Source organism: Anopheles coustani, chromosome 3 (genome assembly GCF_943734705.1).
Source record: "Anopheles coustani chromosome 3, idAnoCousDA_361_x.2, whole genome shotgun sequence".
NCBI lineage: Eukaryota > Metazoa > Arthropoda > Insecta > Diptera > Culicidae > Anopheles > Anopheles coustani.
In genome coordinates, this window is record NC_071288.1 from 39,099,404 (window position 1) to 39,113,894 (window position 14,491).

The 14,491-nt window shown below is 43.9% G+C and overlaps 1 protein-coding gene across 1 annotated transcript; it reads right to left on the reverse strand.

Annotated features, from left to right (window-relative positions):
• Window positions 1-2,290: 2,290 nt before the first annotated feature.
• LOC131260252 (ATP-binding cassette subfamily C member 4-like) lies at window positions 2,291-12,319 on the reverse strand. Its single transcript, XM_058261928.1, has 6 exons — window positions 11,999-12,319; window positions 7,207-7,374; window positions 5,072-7,120; window positions 4,829-5,005; window positions 3,191-4,471; window positions 2,291-3,111 (listed from the first exon to the last, which is right to left on the reverse strand). The coding sequence occupies exons 1-6, from the start codon at window positions 12,181-12,183 to the stop codon at window positions 2,829-2,831; spliced, it is 4,143 nt and encodes a 1,380-aa protein (XP_058117911.1). The 5' UTR covers window positions 12,184-12,319; the 3' UTR covers window positions 2,291-2,828.
• Window positions 12,320-14,491: the final 2,172 nt, after the last annotated feature.

The following is a 14,491-nucleotide window of genomic DNA, read 5'->3' on the forward strand; positions in this document are numbered from 1 at the left end:
GTTGACAGTTGACATTTTGCGATGATGTGCATCTGTAGATATGAAAAGGCAGTTGAACTTCATCGAAACTATACAATATGTAAAGCCAAAAGAACTAATGTATATTTAATATAATACATATTGGTCCGTTAATCCTCCCACTCAGTGTGAATATGTTTTTCATGAAAACTTTTTGGATTGTGCATTCGTTCGTGTAACGTAAACGAAAATGCTCCGGTAGAGATGTACGAACCGGCAACGAGGAAAAGAAACACATTGGCCGCACACTGCTCATTGGTGAGTACATCTTCCGCTTGTTAAATTTCGCTATCGACCCCCCACTCCCCATTAATCCCCGGCCGTATCTGGGCAGGACGAACAGATTGGCCGACATGAAATCATCGCAGTAGATGCTACGATCGTGAAAATGCTGGAAGTCGTTCTGCATGATCCGCGTTTTCCGTACACAAGCCAACGAATCCCTCATTCTGATTCCCGAAAATTCTAGTTGAACAGAACGCTTCAATCGATCTGAAATGTAAAGTGGTTGCGTAAATAAAAAGAGATATTAATTTTATTCAAATTGCTCATAATGCAGGCTAAAAATTAATTTAAAGCCCATCTTAGGTGCTCTAAAATCCATATTGGGGTTGTTGTAAGAAATAGGTCAGCACAGTTTTCTTTTAGCACATTTGACCATTTATTTCACTGAACGTCTAACCGGCATTTCAAACATGCCGCATTGATCAATCTAGAATCGCTGTAAACGCAGCAGCCCAGGATGCGGACGCGTTCGTCGCGTTGCAACAGATTTAACCAGGGTAGCAGAAACCGCCAAGAGGCCATCCCATATATGCCAAGCGGACAAAAGGAACAAAGTAACCGCGAAAGAGAGATAGATGGTATCATACTGGTGTGTGGGGTGGCGCTCGCTTTCCGGCAAGGAGTAAACCGTCTGATCGCCTAGTACCCGTGCGGTAAGTTCGACCACCGGCGCACAACTAGAGCGCGTGTTGCGCAAATGGCTCTGCGCATCTTTTCACTTTCACAGTTGTTGGCCTGCACCAGCTGATGTGTGCTGTGTCTTACCAGGGACGAAGTTTGCAGAAGAGGACACACAACATCGATATTACCAGGGCGGGAAGTTTGCGGTGCTTACAGTTTAAGAAGTTTGCGGTGCTTACGGTCTAACTGCTCTATTCGCAACGCGCTTTTAAGCGATGGCACCTTTTTCAGCGCTGTACCCGCCCTTGTACTGATAGTTTCAAACTGAAATCTAGAAGAAAAGTATTCAGAAAACAAGAGAAAAATTTCCAACAAAAACACGAAAGGAAGCTACAACTTTCCTACTTGCTATTGTCGGAAGATCACACTTTCGGCACAACTTAGTGGATGCAAATGGATGCGCGTTAAATTAAACTACCATTTTGCAAATGAGGCTGGTTCGCCCGTCGTGTTTCTCTGTTCGCCCGTCTGTTTTCAGATTTTCTAGTTACTTCGCGTCAACGTAACAGGAGTCTAAATATCATAGGAGGCCGCACAAACAATGGCGCGAAAGGAATGACATCAGCAGCGAACGACCTACCTAGTGCTCGCACACATGGGAGTTGCTTGCAACGTTTATAGCTTGTTTCCTACCTGCTTGGTTGCATGCATGCCTATTACTCGTGTAGTACATCTTGCGCAAGCGCAACCCGGTAAGTTTTTTCAGCTTTGTGCACAAGTTGGTACAAAAAAGGAAAAAGAAGACTCTTTTGAACAGCGAAAAGTTAAAAAACCAAATCAAATAAAATTAACTAATGTCGGGATAGTGATGTCCTCAAAAACTTTATTTCTTTCTTACATTTTTCTTTTAAAATAGTTCATTATAAAATGTACTACTACTTTGCGTACAATCTCAGTAACTCTTTTAAGGAATTTATTTTGTTTATTGGTGGGTTTGCTTGTGCGTGTAATTATCATAAAATGAATAATTGTTATTGCAACAACAATGGCACAAGGAGATTTTTTTAGAAGTATACTTCTTTTTAATGTAGAATATATGAAATAAATCTTCTGCTTCTTCTTCTTGACGTAACGACTTGGTTGGTCATGCCTAGCCGTTAAGGGCTTACGAGACTTTTACCCTATGTGAACGTGGATAGTCCTGTCCTCTCGTACAGGGGAGGGTTGGGATTCGAGAACCCACGCCGTCGAGGTGGTGAGCCTCATGGGCCAATTTTCTAACCGGTGCTACCGCTCGGCTGTCGCGGACCCCCAATCTTCTGCTGAACATTCAAATTTTAATGAAAACACAACATGATTTCCGTACTGCTGGATTTATTTCGTTGGTTTATTCAAACAAAACAAAATATTAAAAATACTTGCTCTAATAGTTGTTGTTCCATGCTGTCTTTGTATGTGCTGGACCGTTTCCCTCAAAGAAAGGCGGATTAACAATATCCCATTTTATAACTGTATTCTGTTGAATTTATGTTTGCCACACTATCGCTGTAATACAATATTTAATTTTTATATTCTAAATAACAGTAATGTACAGCACGGCGTCAAAAGGACAAGATAACCTTGGCGACCCAAACAACGCCAAGTCTAGTGACGTTTACTGGTTATCACTATACTTTCGTTGAAAAAACTATATTAACCCGTTAAGATCCAACGTAACAATGGGTCATCATCCGGACGCGTCTTTTAAACATCAAATATTTAACATTTTGCTAAGATTCATGTCCTTCGTCTTCTACTTCTACTTGTTGATTTTGTTCGTCGATCTACATCTAAGGACACTTGTTTGTTTGTTTGTTTGTTTGTTTTATACGTTTCCTAATACACGATCACATTTGGCTTCTGCATCACTGCGTTTTGTTTGCCACCGCCAATGTTTGTTCGTACGCTTGACGCGCGATTTGCTGTAGCCGCTCGGATTCGGATGGTCCCGTTGCCGCCACCATATCACTGAAGATACCCATCGGAAGCTGCAGCAGCTCGTACGGTGTGCCTAACTCAACGGCCTGCCCGGCGTCCATTACAAGCACTCGGTCCGAATCCATGATAGTATTTAGTCGATGAGCGATCGTTAGAACGGTGCAGTCGGTAAACTTGTATCGTATCGTGTCTTGGATCAAACGATCGGTGCTGAAAAAGAGTTCAAACCAATTATTCAATAATTCATAATTTCAATGGGACAAGAAGGTTCGAAATGACGAGAACTTACGTCGGATCAACGTTGGCAGTGGCTTCGTCGAGTACCAGGACATGATTGCTACGTAGGATCGCACGAGCGAGACAGATCAGCTGCCGTTGGCCGACACTAAAGTTCGACCCACCAGCCGCCACCGCCATTTGTAGGCCGGCCGGCGTATTGGCAAGTTCCTTCAGCTCAACCTGCTCCAGCGCACTCCACAGCTCCACATCGGGGTAATCCTCGAATGGGTCCAAATTACGGCGTAGCGTCCCGGAAAATAGAACCGGATCCTGCGGGATGATCGACACCTTCGAGCGCAGGCTTTCCAGCGTAATTTCGGCCGTGTTAATGCCATCGATCAGCACCTCTCCCTCGACCTGTGCCAACCGGAACAGTGCACCGATGAGTGAAGACTTGCCGGCACCCGTTCGTCCGACAATGCCAATCTTTTCCCGTGGCCGTATGACAAACGAAAGGTCGCGTAACACAGCCGGTGCTCCTTCGAAGTAACGATAGGTAACGTTACGGAACTCGATTCTACCCGCCTCCGGCCAGTTTTTGTTCGGAACGCGTGGTTCGACGGGTTGCCATTCTGGCGCTAGATCCCGATACTCCAGCAACCGCTCGACAGACATCATGAAGTTTGCCACCTCGGCGCTCTGCCGTATACCCCACTGCATCATTCCCGTGAGGGCCATCGCCTGTGTGATCGCCAGGCCTACCTGATCAGCAAAAGTATCCTGTTCGATCAGCAGAAAACTGAACACCACGATAAACACAAACACAAGACAGAGCAGATCGAGCGCGAACCCAAAAGCCGAGCTTGCCGTGATGAACATATAGAACGAGGCCGTATGGATGTCCTGGTGGGCGTCAAATTCCCGTATCAGCTCGCCCTGTGCACCGAACGCTCGGATCGTCGGTAGGCCGGCCAGCGAAGCGGCGAGATGGGAGAACACTGGGGATCGCGTGATGCCCTCGAGTCGCTTGATGTTTTTCGACGTCTTCAGAAAGATGCGCCGAACGAACCAGAACACGATGCCAAGCAAGAATAGTGGCACGAGGAACATGGGATTCACGGTCACGGTCACGACGATCGTTCCGCACAGGCTTAGAATGATTTGCGTGGCATCGAGGCACGCCTTGGGCAGCAGTTCATCTACCGATCCCATGTCCTTCGAGAAGCGATTCAGAATCCGGCCGGACGGGTTTGTGTCATAGAACCTCATCGACGTCGATACGCAGCCCTTGAACATGCTGTCGTGCAGGTTCTGTGATGCGCGTACCGAAGTTTTGTAGAAACTGATCGATCTGAAATTAAGGAAGGTGGTGGTGAAATTAGAAAAAATCCATGTCCTGTATAAGGTGGCCTAGTGTACAACAGACCCCATGAGGAGTAATTCAGCAGAAAAATTACTTATGGCAGAGTTTTTTTTAACATTAAATATAAGATGAACGATTGACACATTGACACATGAACGCCGGTTTAACCCCGTCGGCAATTTAGGTTCGAATCCCAACCGAGACCGGATCATGTCCTGTACGGGAGGACACGACGGTCGTTACGCCCAAAAAAGAAAAAGATGCTTTTTACTATCACAAAATAGGCAGCCCCAATTCCAACACTGAACCCACTATATGACATGAAAGAAATCAAGCTTGTCTCACCTGCAAATAGCAATGATAAATATGCTGCTGACCAGCGCACCATGGATGGCCATGCACATGTCCGTACTAAGTAGGGTCCGCTGCTCGCCGACCACTGGGGGCAAGCTTCCATCAGTGTTGTTTGTAACCGTTTCCTGGTGCGCCTTCTGGAACAATCTCTGCTCCTCTTGGGAGGTCCTGAAAAAGAAAGATATACCTTAAGCTTTCATGGTGAAAAGCATTACATTATAGCTTTCGACTTACCAAAAGGAAACCCAATAGTCGGCCCCGCTAGCGGCAAGCTGCGTGGCGAGAAACAGAATCAGTAACCCGAACATGATTACTGGGTTCGCCCCGCTGCGGATGTAGTTCAGCAGTACCGAGCCTTGCACCATTCCCCGCGAGGTACCCTCCATGTTGCTCTGGACGGGAGCATCGGCCGCTCGTTCCCGTTCGTCCAGCTTCTGCTCCTCATCGGACAAATCGTGGACCGAGGAACTACCCGAGCGCGCCGAAGCTCGCGAATCGCGCCGGCTACGTTTGTCCCCTGTACCACTGATCGATCCGTCCGTATCGCCGCCACCCTCTTCATCTGTTTTACGTTCGACTAGCTCCACAAAGTCAATTCCACTTTGAGACAACTCGTGCGGGGTGCCCTGTGCTTGCACACGCCCCTCATTCAACACCACAACCCAGTCGGCTTCCTTCAGGAAGTGGACCTGATGTGTGACCAGTATGCGCGTCGTTTTCAGTGACCCCAGCCGTCCGTGCGGGCCAACACATAGATCAAACAGATGCTTTCCAACATGTGCATCGACCGCACTGAGTGGATCATCCAGGAGATACACGTCGGCCCGTCGATACACTGCTCGGGCTAAGCTAATGCGTGCCTTCTGACCACCGGACAGGGCGGCACCACGCTCCCCAATCATAGTCCGATCACCATCCGGCAGCTGTTCAAAGTCGGTGACGAGGGCACACGCTTTTACGACCGCTTCATAACGATCCTTTTCCATCGGTTGTCCGAAGAGAATGTTTTGCCGAACAGTGCCGGCGAAAACCCACGGTTCCTGGCTGACGTAAGCAAACTTTCCCCGACTCACGATCGTCCCCGTTTCAACGGGTAGCTCACGAAGAATTGCCTGCAGTAGCGAAGACTTACCGGCACCGACGGGGCCGATCACACCGATCAGGATTCCTTTGCGGAACTCAACGTTTACATTCGCCAGCGTCGTCGGGGGTAGGGTTTCTGAGTCTTCGTTTTGTGTGATCCGCTTGTCCTTGTGGGATACGCCGCCGTTACGTACTTTCGGGGCTCCAACCACTGGCTGCTGTTTAACCGCTCCCCAGCGGGCCGTTACACTCCGCATCGACACGGCCACATTCGCCGGTAGCTGGGCGTCCGACTCGATCAGCTTTTGCTTCTCCTCCGACACATCCCCATTGAGGCCCAGTTCCGCCAGCAACTTCTGTTTGCTTTCGGGTAGTGCTTCCTCTACCTTCTCGTCGTACTCGAGGAACTTCTGCAGCCGTTTCATTGCTACCATCGCTTCCGCGATCTCCGCTATGCCGCGCACAAACATCGCCGACATGGTGTTCGCCAGAATGCCGAAGTATGTTGCCACCACGAACACCCGGGCCGCCGTCAGCTCATCGCCGAGCAGCGCCATTGCCATCATCGTGCAAAATAGTGCCATACGTGTGGTAAACAGTAGGAACGTCATGTACAGCCCGCGCACGTACGCACTCTTCTTCACGATCTTCAGCTCCATCTGGCGGGCGCGGCTGATCAGCTTCGCGAACGGGCGCTCCCAGGCGTACATCTTAATCACCTGTATGCCGGAAATGATCTCGTCCATCAGCCGGATGCGCTCGTCCGTGCGGAGGGCCGTCTGGAGCCGGAAACGTGAAGTTAGCTTGCCGGTATAGGACTGGATCGGAGTAACGATGAATATCACGATCATCCCAATCAGGCCAGCCACGCCGATCTCGATGTACAGCAGGATGCCAATGATGATGGCCAGCAGTGGAGCAGACCACATGGAGTGAAGAAACACGGACACGATATCGAAGCGGTTTACGTCGTTCGACAGGAGATTGACCACCTTCCCGGGCGCAGTGTCTCCGAGGGCAGTCCGGGAAAGGCGCAATGCCTTACGGTAGATCAAACTGCATACAGCGATTCGCACCTTCATACCATTCTGGAAGCTCCCCAGCACGTACTGGTTGATCGTGACTACACTCATCGCGTTCAGCAGGACGATAGCGCCGGCGTAATAGAAGGCACTCTCGCGGGTTACGTCCGTGTCTTTGCTGGAAAAGCAAAAACAAAAGAACATTAACTAAACCGGGCTGTTCAGCTAACAATTAATTTGGTATTAAACCGGACGCAGTCTTACCGGAAATAAAGCAGCAGTTGGCCGAGGAAGATGGGCTGCGCCAGCCGAATGAAGATGTCATTGAACACGGTAATAATGCCGAGCACGCCGTACTCTCGCCAGAATGTTTTGAAGATTGCCTTTACCAGCGATGGTCGCCCCGGTCCGGCCTGTTGCTCGAACCATTTTCTGATGAAAAATAATATTTAAGGCCTAAGATTTAATAAGGATATTCTATAGAATACACTTAACAACAGAAATGTACTAAATCATTTGTCATCATTTGTCATCTTAAAAATATCAAAATATTCATTAAAGGTGGTTTAATGTACTTTCTAGCACACACTTTTTTCTGAATTAATTTTGCAAATATGAAAGTGATAAAGAGGTGCATCTAAAACCAAAAACGTCGAAAGATAGATCAGACTAATTCAGAAAATGACTAAGCTATAGGATTTGTAAAACAAATCAAATGCAGGCTTTTTTAGAATATTTTTCATATACCCCTAACATTTTCATTTAAATAATACTTTGTCAATATGATCACTGATCAGGCAAAAAAAAAATAAAAAATAAAAAAGCTGGCTGAGGATATGTATCCAGTGCCGAGGTATTTTCAATGATACAAATACTGTAGAAATATTATTTTTAAACCAAACCAACTTTTGGGGTCCGCGACAGCCGAGCGGTAGCGCCGGTTAGAAAATCGGCCCATGAGTTCCGGGGCCCTCCACCTCGACGGCGTGGGTTCGAATCTCACCCGACAACGGACCCTCACCTATACGAGAGGACTGACTATCCACGTACAACAGGGAAACAAGTCCCGTAAGCCCTTAACGGGGCAGGCATGACCAAGAGGTCGTTACGCCAAGAAGAAGAAGAAACCAAACTGAAACTGAAAACTAGCATTTGTAAAAGAGCAATCAAAAAACCGCTAAAAAGCATTCGACAAGATTCCAATACAATGTATGGACAAAATGTAACACAATGTTAAGGACAAAAAAGGCATTTCAAATGATCTTCTCGCCAACTTCACACGACCGAAGGATAAAATCAGCAATAAGTAATTTATCAACATCATTTGCCTTATTTTGCGGAACCAATGAGACCCTTTCATATCGTTGATCTTAAAAATAAACAATTTTCCTAGGGCAATGTAGGAATGTTAATTCTATTTCAAAAGTCACTCCGCCATTGCCGCCGAAGTACGTGTAGGTTTAGATGTTGTTAAAGATTCGCAAATGTAATTAGAGTACATCACGGGACCATTAGGCCATGACTGATGAAACAGTATGCCGGTACGATAAAAGGAAAACCAAATTGGCTTCTCCTTCTCCAACACGAATGGGTAAGAATGAGCGGTTCTAGTTGCATACCGTTTCTAACCTGATCGTCATTTGATAACCTGCTATCTTCAAGCAAGAATATGCACACAACTTTAATTGTGAGTAATTAGCTATATTACCCTTTGTTAGCACTGTGCACATTTAATCAAAAATATCACCCATTAGTAGCGCTTTCAGAACTCTAAGGCAAGCAATAGAGTGTAAGAAAAGTTCATAGTTTACATTGGTCGGAAAATTAAGTGACAATTTCGGTTATACCTTGCCTTGAAAGAATAACATTTTACATACAATCAATATGTCATTTAAATATTTTCTTACAGTTTTGATCAAGCCAGATGCTTATATGTCAATCTATTTATAGATCTTCATGATTCTTCAACTAGCTAAAATACTAGCAAATTGAATCTTCGATAACGAAATTATTAAGCTAATTTAGTCTTATCGAGTTGTTAAGAAAAGTCAGAGTACATATACCGCAGATAAAAATCTCTATATTACTTCGTAACGATGACGAGACAATTTAAAATTTGTGGCGGAAAAATTACGACACAATCGTGTGCTGTTCTCATGAGAACAGAACAGAGCCTCTTCATGACCTCCGCACAGACCCTACCATCAATCTCGAACAGGTGATTAACATCCATGCAGGGGAGAAGGATGATAGCAACGGGGGATAGTGTGGGGGCAAAACAGTGACGCTGCAAGTTTCAATATAACCAAGCCAAGTATAAGACCCTCCCATTACGAGTGACGATCGGGTGGCCGCAGAAACCACAGCCGTGCGCGGTTATCTTCTTGCTTTGCCGGAGCACGCAAATAGTCAATATTGGGCAACCGAAACTGGCGAGCCCCGTTTAGCGGTGAACAACTTTTCTGTTCTTACTACATGAATGTTAATTTATTTCTTCCTGCATTATGGGAGAGTGTTTGTCAAATTTTATTTAATTGTGTAATACCTTTGAAAACATGTTTTTGTTATTTTCAACTCATAACATTTTTAACAAATTACCATACGTTTCTTAAGATGAGAGACAATATCCAAATTCTATGTTTTAAAGCTTACATAGATAAAAGAAGCAACCACCCGGAAAGTACCAGTCGAGAACTGCTTCTGTATGCCTCTGTTTGAATCAGTCTGGTTTGTCTGCAAAGAGTTGGTTAACTCTGCTTCAATCCAGTGTACAAAGCTCATTATGAACCGGCGTACGGTAAACAATCCGCGCGAAACCAAAAATATGGTTTGGCATTTTAACGAGCTTCTGAAATCATTGGAAAACATCTTAGTCCACAATTTTAGTCCTGTTTACAGCATTGCAGATGTTTTCTATTTATTCAAGGGCGTAATCGTATTTGTTACCCATGTTCGAGGCTGTTTTCAACAAAACGAAACTACATGCGACCTTCACCAGGCGAAACCCACCTTAATAATATCAAAAATTAGGAAGGAAATGTGATGCTTATTAAATACATTCAAAATAGACTAATTACACATAGAACGAAAAATCGAAAAGTAAACAATTTAAAGTTTAAAATTAAATTAGATACATCACAGTTTTGATAGGAAGAAGGATCAAAAAGGAAAAAATAGACATAACCTTCAGAGTCGAATTCACTATAAAAACTTTGGTAGTGCGGAAAGTATTGCACTGGCAACAAAGCATCTACAAAACTATCTGGCTCGTAATTATTCCGCATAGTGGCAGTTTCTTTCGAACAAATTTATTTATACTTTTTTGTAAAAGTTTAAATTATTTACTTACTATTTTGCTTGAATTTTACGGTTTCTGTTACTCATTTAGTTATGCATCTCACAATTTTTTGTTGGAATGGCTAATAGCTCAGTCGGTACCTCGTGTTATATTTTGTACATGAATATATTATTTACTTATTTGTTTGTTGGGTTATTTATTTATTTATTTATTTATTTATTCATTTATTTATGTATCTATTTATTGTTTTATTTATTTATTTATTTACTTTTTTATTTATTGCCTATTTAATCAAAATTTTAAGAATTTGGCCCTCGAGAACATTTAGGAACTCTTACAACTGACGATTTCACAACTCATGCAAACAAAGTCAAAGAAATACTTCTCGTCTGAGACAATTTCTTGACGGCTAAAATGTTCTGACATAGGGAACAGCGGGCAGTAATTTATGTGCCACCAGCGGCGTGTATTAAACTAACGACAGTTAGAGCAAACGCTTCGTATCCAAAGCATATCAGTTGACTGGCGTCCATGATGGGCACATGGGCCGGTTGGCCAAACACTTCACCGGCGTCGTCGGAAACGATACGCGTGGCACTAGTCAATTAATTTTAATGAAGTTCAATTTGTAGCGTCATGTCACCCATCAACTACATAGTGCATTGGGTATACGTGGGAGATCATGCCGCTATCATGCCGCAAAATGCGTTTGTGTGTGTTGCAGAGTGGAGCGAGTTAAAATATGATATAGGATGGAAAGAACTTCAAGATTAATTTTATTTAATACTGTTCAAAAGATCCGTACGCCAAAAAATTGGTTTATGATTTAAGACATTTTTTATGAATTGTTGTACAATGGAAAGGAATCAATTTTATAATAATTATTTTGCTACCTACGCCATACGTTCGACGAGGTCCTGGATAAGCATACCCTATTGAAGTTCTTCGTCGTGATTTGAACAATTTTTTTGTTTTCATGATGCCAATTGTGTACTCAAAAAAAAACCCCATCATAGCAAACAGCATTCGCGCCATCACGGAAATGAAAACGATCATACTCTTGCGTAAGGCATGCGAGTGTATGTGTGCTCGTATGTGACCAAATGTTCAATCTTGCTGAATCATGGTTAACGTTAACGTTTCGCGCCGATCAGTCCCTCGCGCAACGAAACGTTTCGATCACATACGATCAGACGGTACTGGCGTTTGCGTACTCTTCCAGAATCAAGCGAAACTTCCACGACATGACAGTCGGCTGGAGATTGTTCAAGTAGCAAATGTTTGCTTGCCTTTCCACACCATCAAAGACGTCCGAACATTCGTGGAAGTGTAATGGAGATCGCCAAAGTCTGGAGGCGGGCAAACAAGATCGCGACTGACGACTGAGACGTTCGTGAAGCTGGCGATTGGTTTCATGACGCTTGTTTTACTGATCCATAACGAAACCTTGGATGATTGGTTAAGAGTAGTAAAATATCGATTATAATGTACAACCATTCTTTCCAATAGCGTTAGGTCAGGATGCAGTATAATTATTAATGAACTAACATTAACCAGCACCCCGTAGACTAGACACATCCTCTTATTTTCTAGCAATTTATAGCCCTTAAAGCAATATATAGCCTGCCGAGAGACGCAATAAATGGTAGAATGAATCTGTAGTAATAACAAACAATGGCACGAGTTGAAACTATTAACCTAATTGTGCCCGTTTCTCGTTTAACCTCAAAAACTCTCGTTTCACCGCAGTTTACTTACTTTTCTAACCGGTCACCGAGGGCATCGGATCTGTCCACATCGAGCGGACGGAAGAGGTCCTGCAGCTCCAGCACCTTGCTGTATCCTTTCCGAAACAGATCGATCGTCCACCAGAAGGTAAGGGTGGAAAATATGCTCGCATTTTGTCGCGGATTTGGTGGCAGCTTCCGCGTTATTGCTTCCATTGCTAGTACAGATTTGTGTTCAACTTTTAAACATCCGTTTCCTCGCTTTAGGTTGACTTATATCTTTGGACACGCATGCGTAACATTTGGTACATGTAAATCTACACATAGAGTTAACAATGTAAAATCGCGTACGAAACTGTCACAGTAAACACTTTAAAATCACACCACGTCGTATTACTTGTTTTAATTCACTACAGAAGAGAATGAAAGTAGAATGATGTAGTAAATGCTTGTCTTAACATAAGGCAATTGTTTAGGAAGAATTATCACACCAATCAAATTATGTCAAAAATAGAGTTTCACTTTAAAACTTATTACTCTATAGTGAGCTACTCTGAATGGAAATAGGGCGATAGACAAAGTGTTATGTTCATACTACAGAGTGAACCAACCAGAAAATTTCCATTCTATTTCCAACAATAAGAATAGAGCTGTAAATAGGTTTAGCATCAATCTTTGATAGCCATAATTTATCATATTTGTCCGTCAGCATTACATGGCACAATTCTAAATAAATATACTTGGTTCCATAAACTGCAGCCAACCTTCACTTAAAACGTTATTGGTTAAATACTGCTGTTTATATGCATTTACTTTTTGTTGGTGCACGTGAGTTTATCGCTTCTCTAGGATATTTGATTACGATTTTCTTTTCCTCAATATTGTCCTCAACTTTTGTATCATCGTTTGGTCAAATCGCGTTTGTTTTCTCTAAACGGTCATTTTCCGAATCAAGCAAATGGACTGTTATTGATATTTGATAACGAAAAAATATATCGAGCATATCGGGAAGCGACTGCCGTGACACGGAAAAGAGAAAAAAATGGAATGATAGCCTTCAAAACGTCGTGTACACAAATGATGAGTGTGTGTCCCCTCACTCCAAGCCTTCCCGACGCATCCTAGGGACAACGGCTGGTAAACTGATAAGCGGACAGTAAGGTGTGCAGCTCATTTTCCACCGACATGTGACGATCGCTAGCGTGTTCCAAACCTCGGATGCCTTGTGGTAGCCTGAGTTGTACACCTCCGAAGCAGTGCTGGGGTAGAACACAAGTTAACCACATTTATCTATGGTACGGGCATTTGTTTTTTTTTTTCATTCGGTTCTATCATACATAGTGCTATCATTATGTCAACAAAAAATTGCACGGTACACCAACAACCACGGCCACGGTGGATACGGGGCAAATATTTGATCGTTCCGAATGGGCTTCGTTGACTACGATCATCACCATGACGCTGCATCTTAGTAGGTCTGATAAATTTATTCAACCTATTCTACTGATGCCAGACTTTGCTGAACTGGGCAGTACATGACCAGCAGCCGCAGCATCCGTTGCTTATCATACGGCATAAAAAAACGATGCTCTTCACAAGCCAGAATACGGAACATTGTGGATCCAAATGAGTTTCACGGTGAACAATCTTAGCCGACGTCAATGTGATAAGCACGAAGCAGACGGTCCACAGCATCCGATTATATGACGATTAAGAACTGCAATATCACTCTTTCGTTTGAATGCTGCACGAATTATGATAAGCAATCACAAAAGCCGCGCATAAAGGAACTAACACTAGGAAAATAAGAGCACATGGCTAAGCACTGGTATTGGCTATCGAATTTGATAAATTGAGTCACGAAGCACCGATTGTTTGCCCAAAATCTCGGTAGCGGTCGTTAACTGGTCGTTGTATCGCGCATTCGTTGATGTTATGAGCGCTCGTTTCACAGGTTTAAAAATAGACGAGCAATCTATAATTCTTCTTCGCTGAAAGTCACCTTCCCTTGAAGTACACACGTCATACTTTGCGTAGTCACTAGTTAAAAAGTTAAAAAAAACCCCGATCTGTGGTATTATCAATCGCAACCGGGAAGCCACTGCCAAAAGTAAACAAATGTAATCTGTCACATTTCGACCGACGATTTGGTGTGCACATACGCACGCACACACACACGCACGCACACTAATCACAACGCAACCGAGCGCAAAATATGCAAAGCTATCGGGAAACTTGGCAATCTTGACTAAACACCTGTGGCACGCATTTCCATAATGACTGTGATTAACTACTGATTGGGAAACAAAAAGGTGCGAAGTGTCCGTAGGATACTGTTGAATGGCTTGCTGTGAAAACATACAACGCGGAGTTCCAATTCGCATTCGGCGCCTTGCAGCTGGCCGCGGTAAATCGTCCACCATTCACAACACTATCATCCTAGTAGACACACCGGATTTACTGGGTGTGATTTGTATTCACCGAACAACCACAACCGGAAATACACCGTGGGACAGTTGCGTTT

What these genes read in the sequence shown, in the direction of transcription:
- LOC131260252 (XM_058261928.1), bottom strand. Translation starts at nt 12,183, where the DNA reads ATGGAAGCAATAACGCGGAAGCTGCCACCAAATCCGCGACAAAATGCG. An exon ending in CAACTGCTGCTTTATTTCCG is followed by an intron (nt 7,121 to 7,206) that starts GTAAGACTGCGT and finishes TTGCTTTTCCAG; the next exon opens with CAAAGACACGGACGTAACCC. An exon ending in TTTATCATTGCTATTTGCAG is followed by an intron (nt 4,472 to 4,828) that starts GTGAGACAAGCT and finishes CCTTAATTTCAG; the next exon opens with ATCGATCAGTTTCTACAAAA.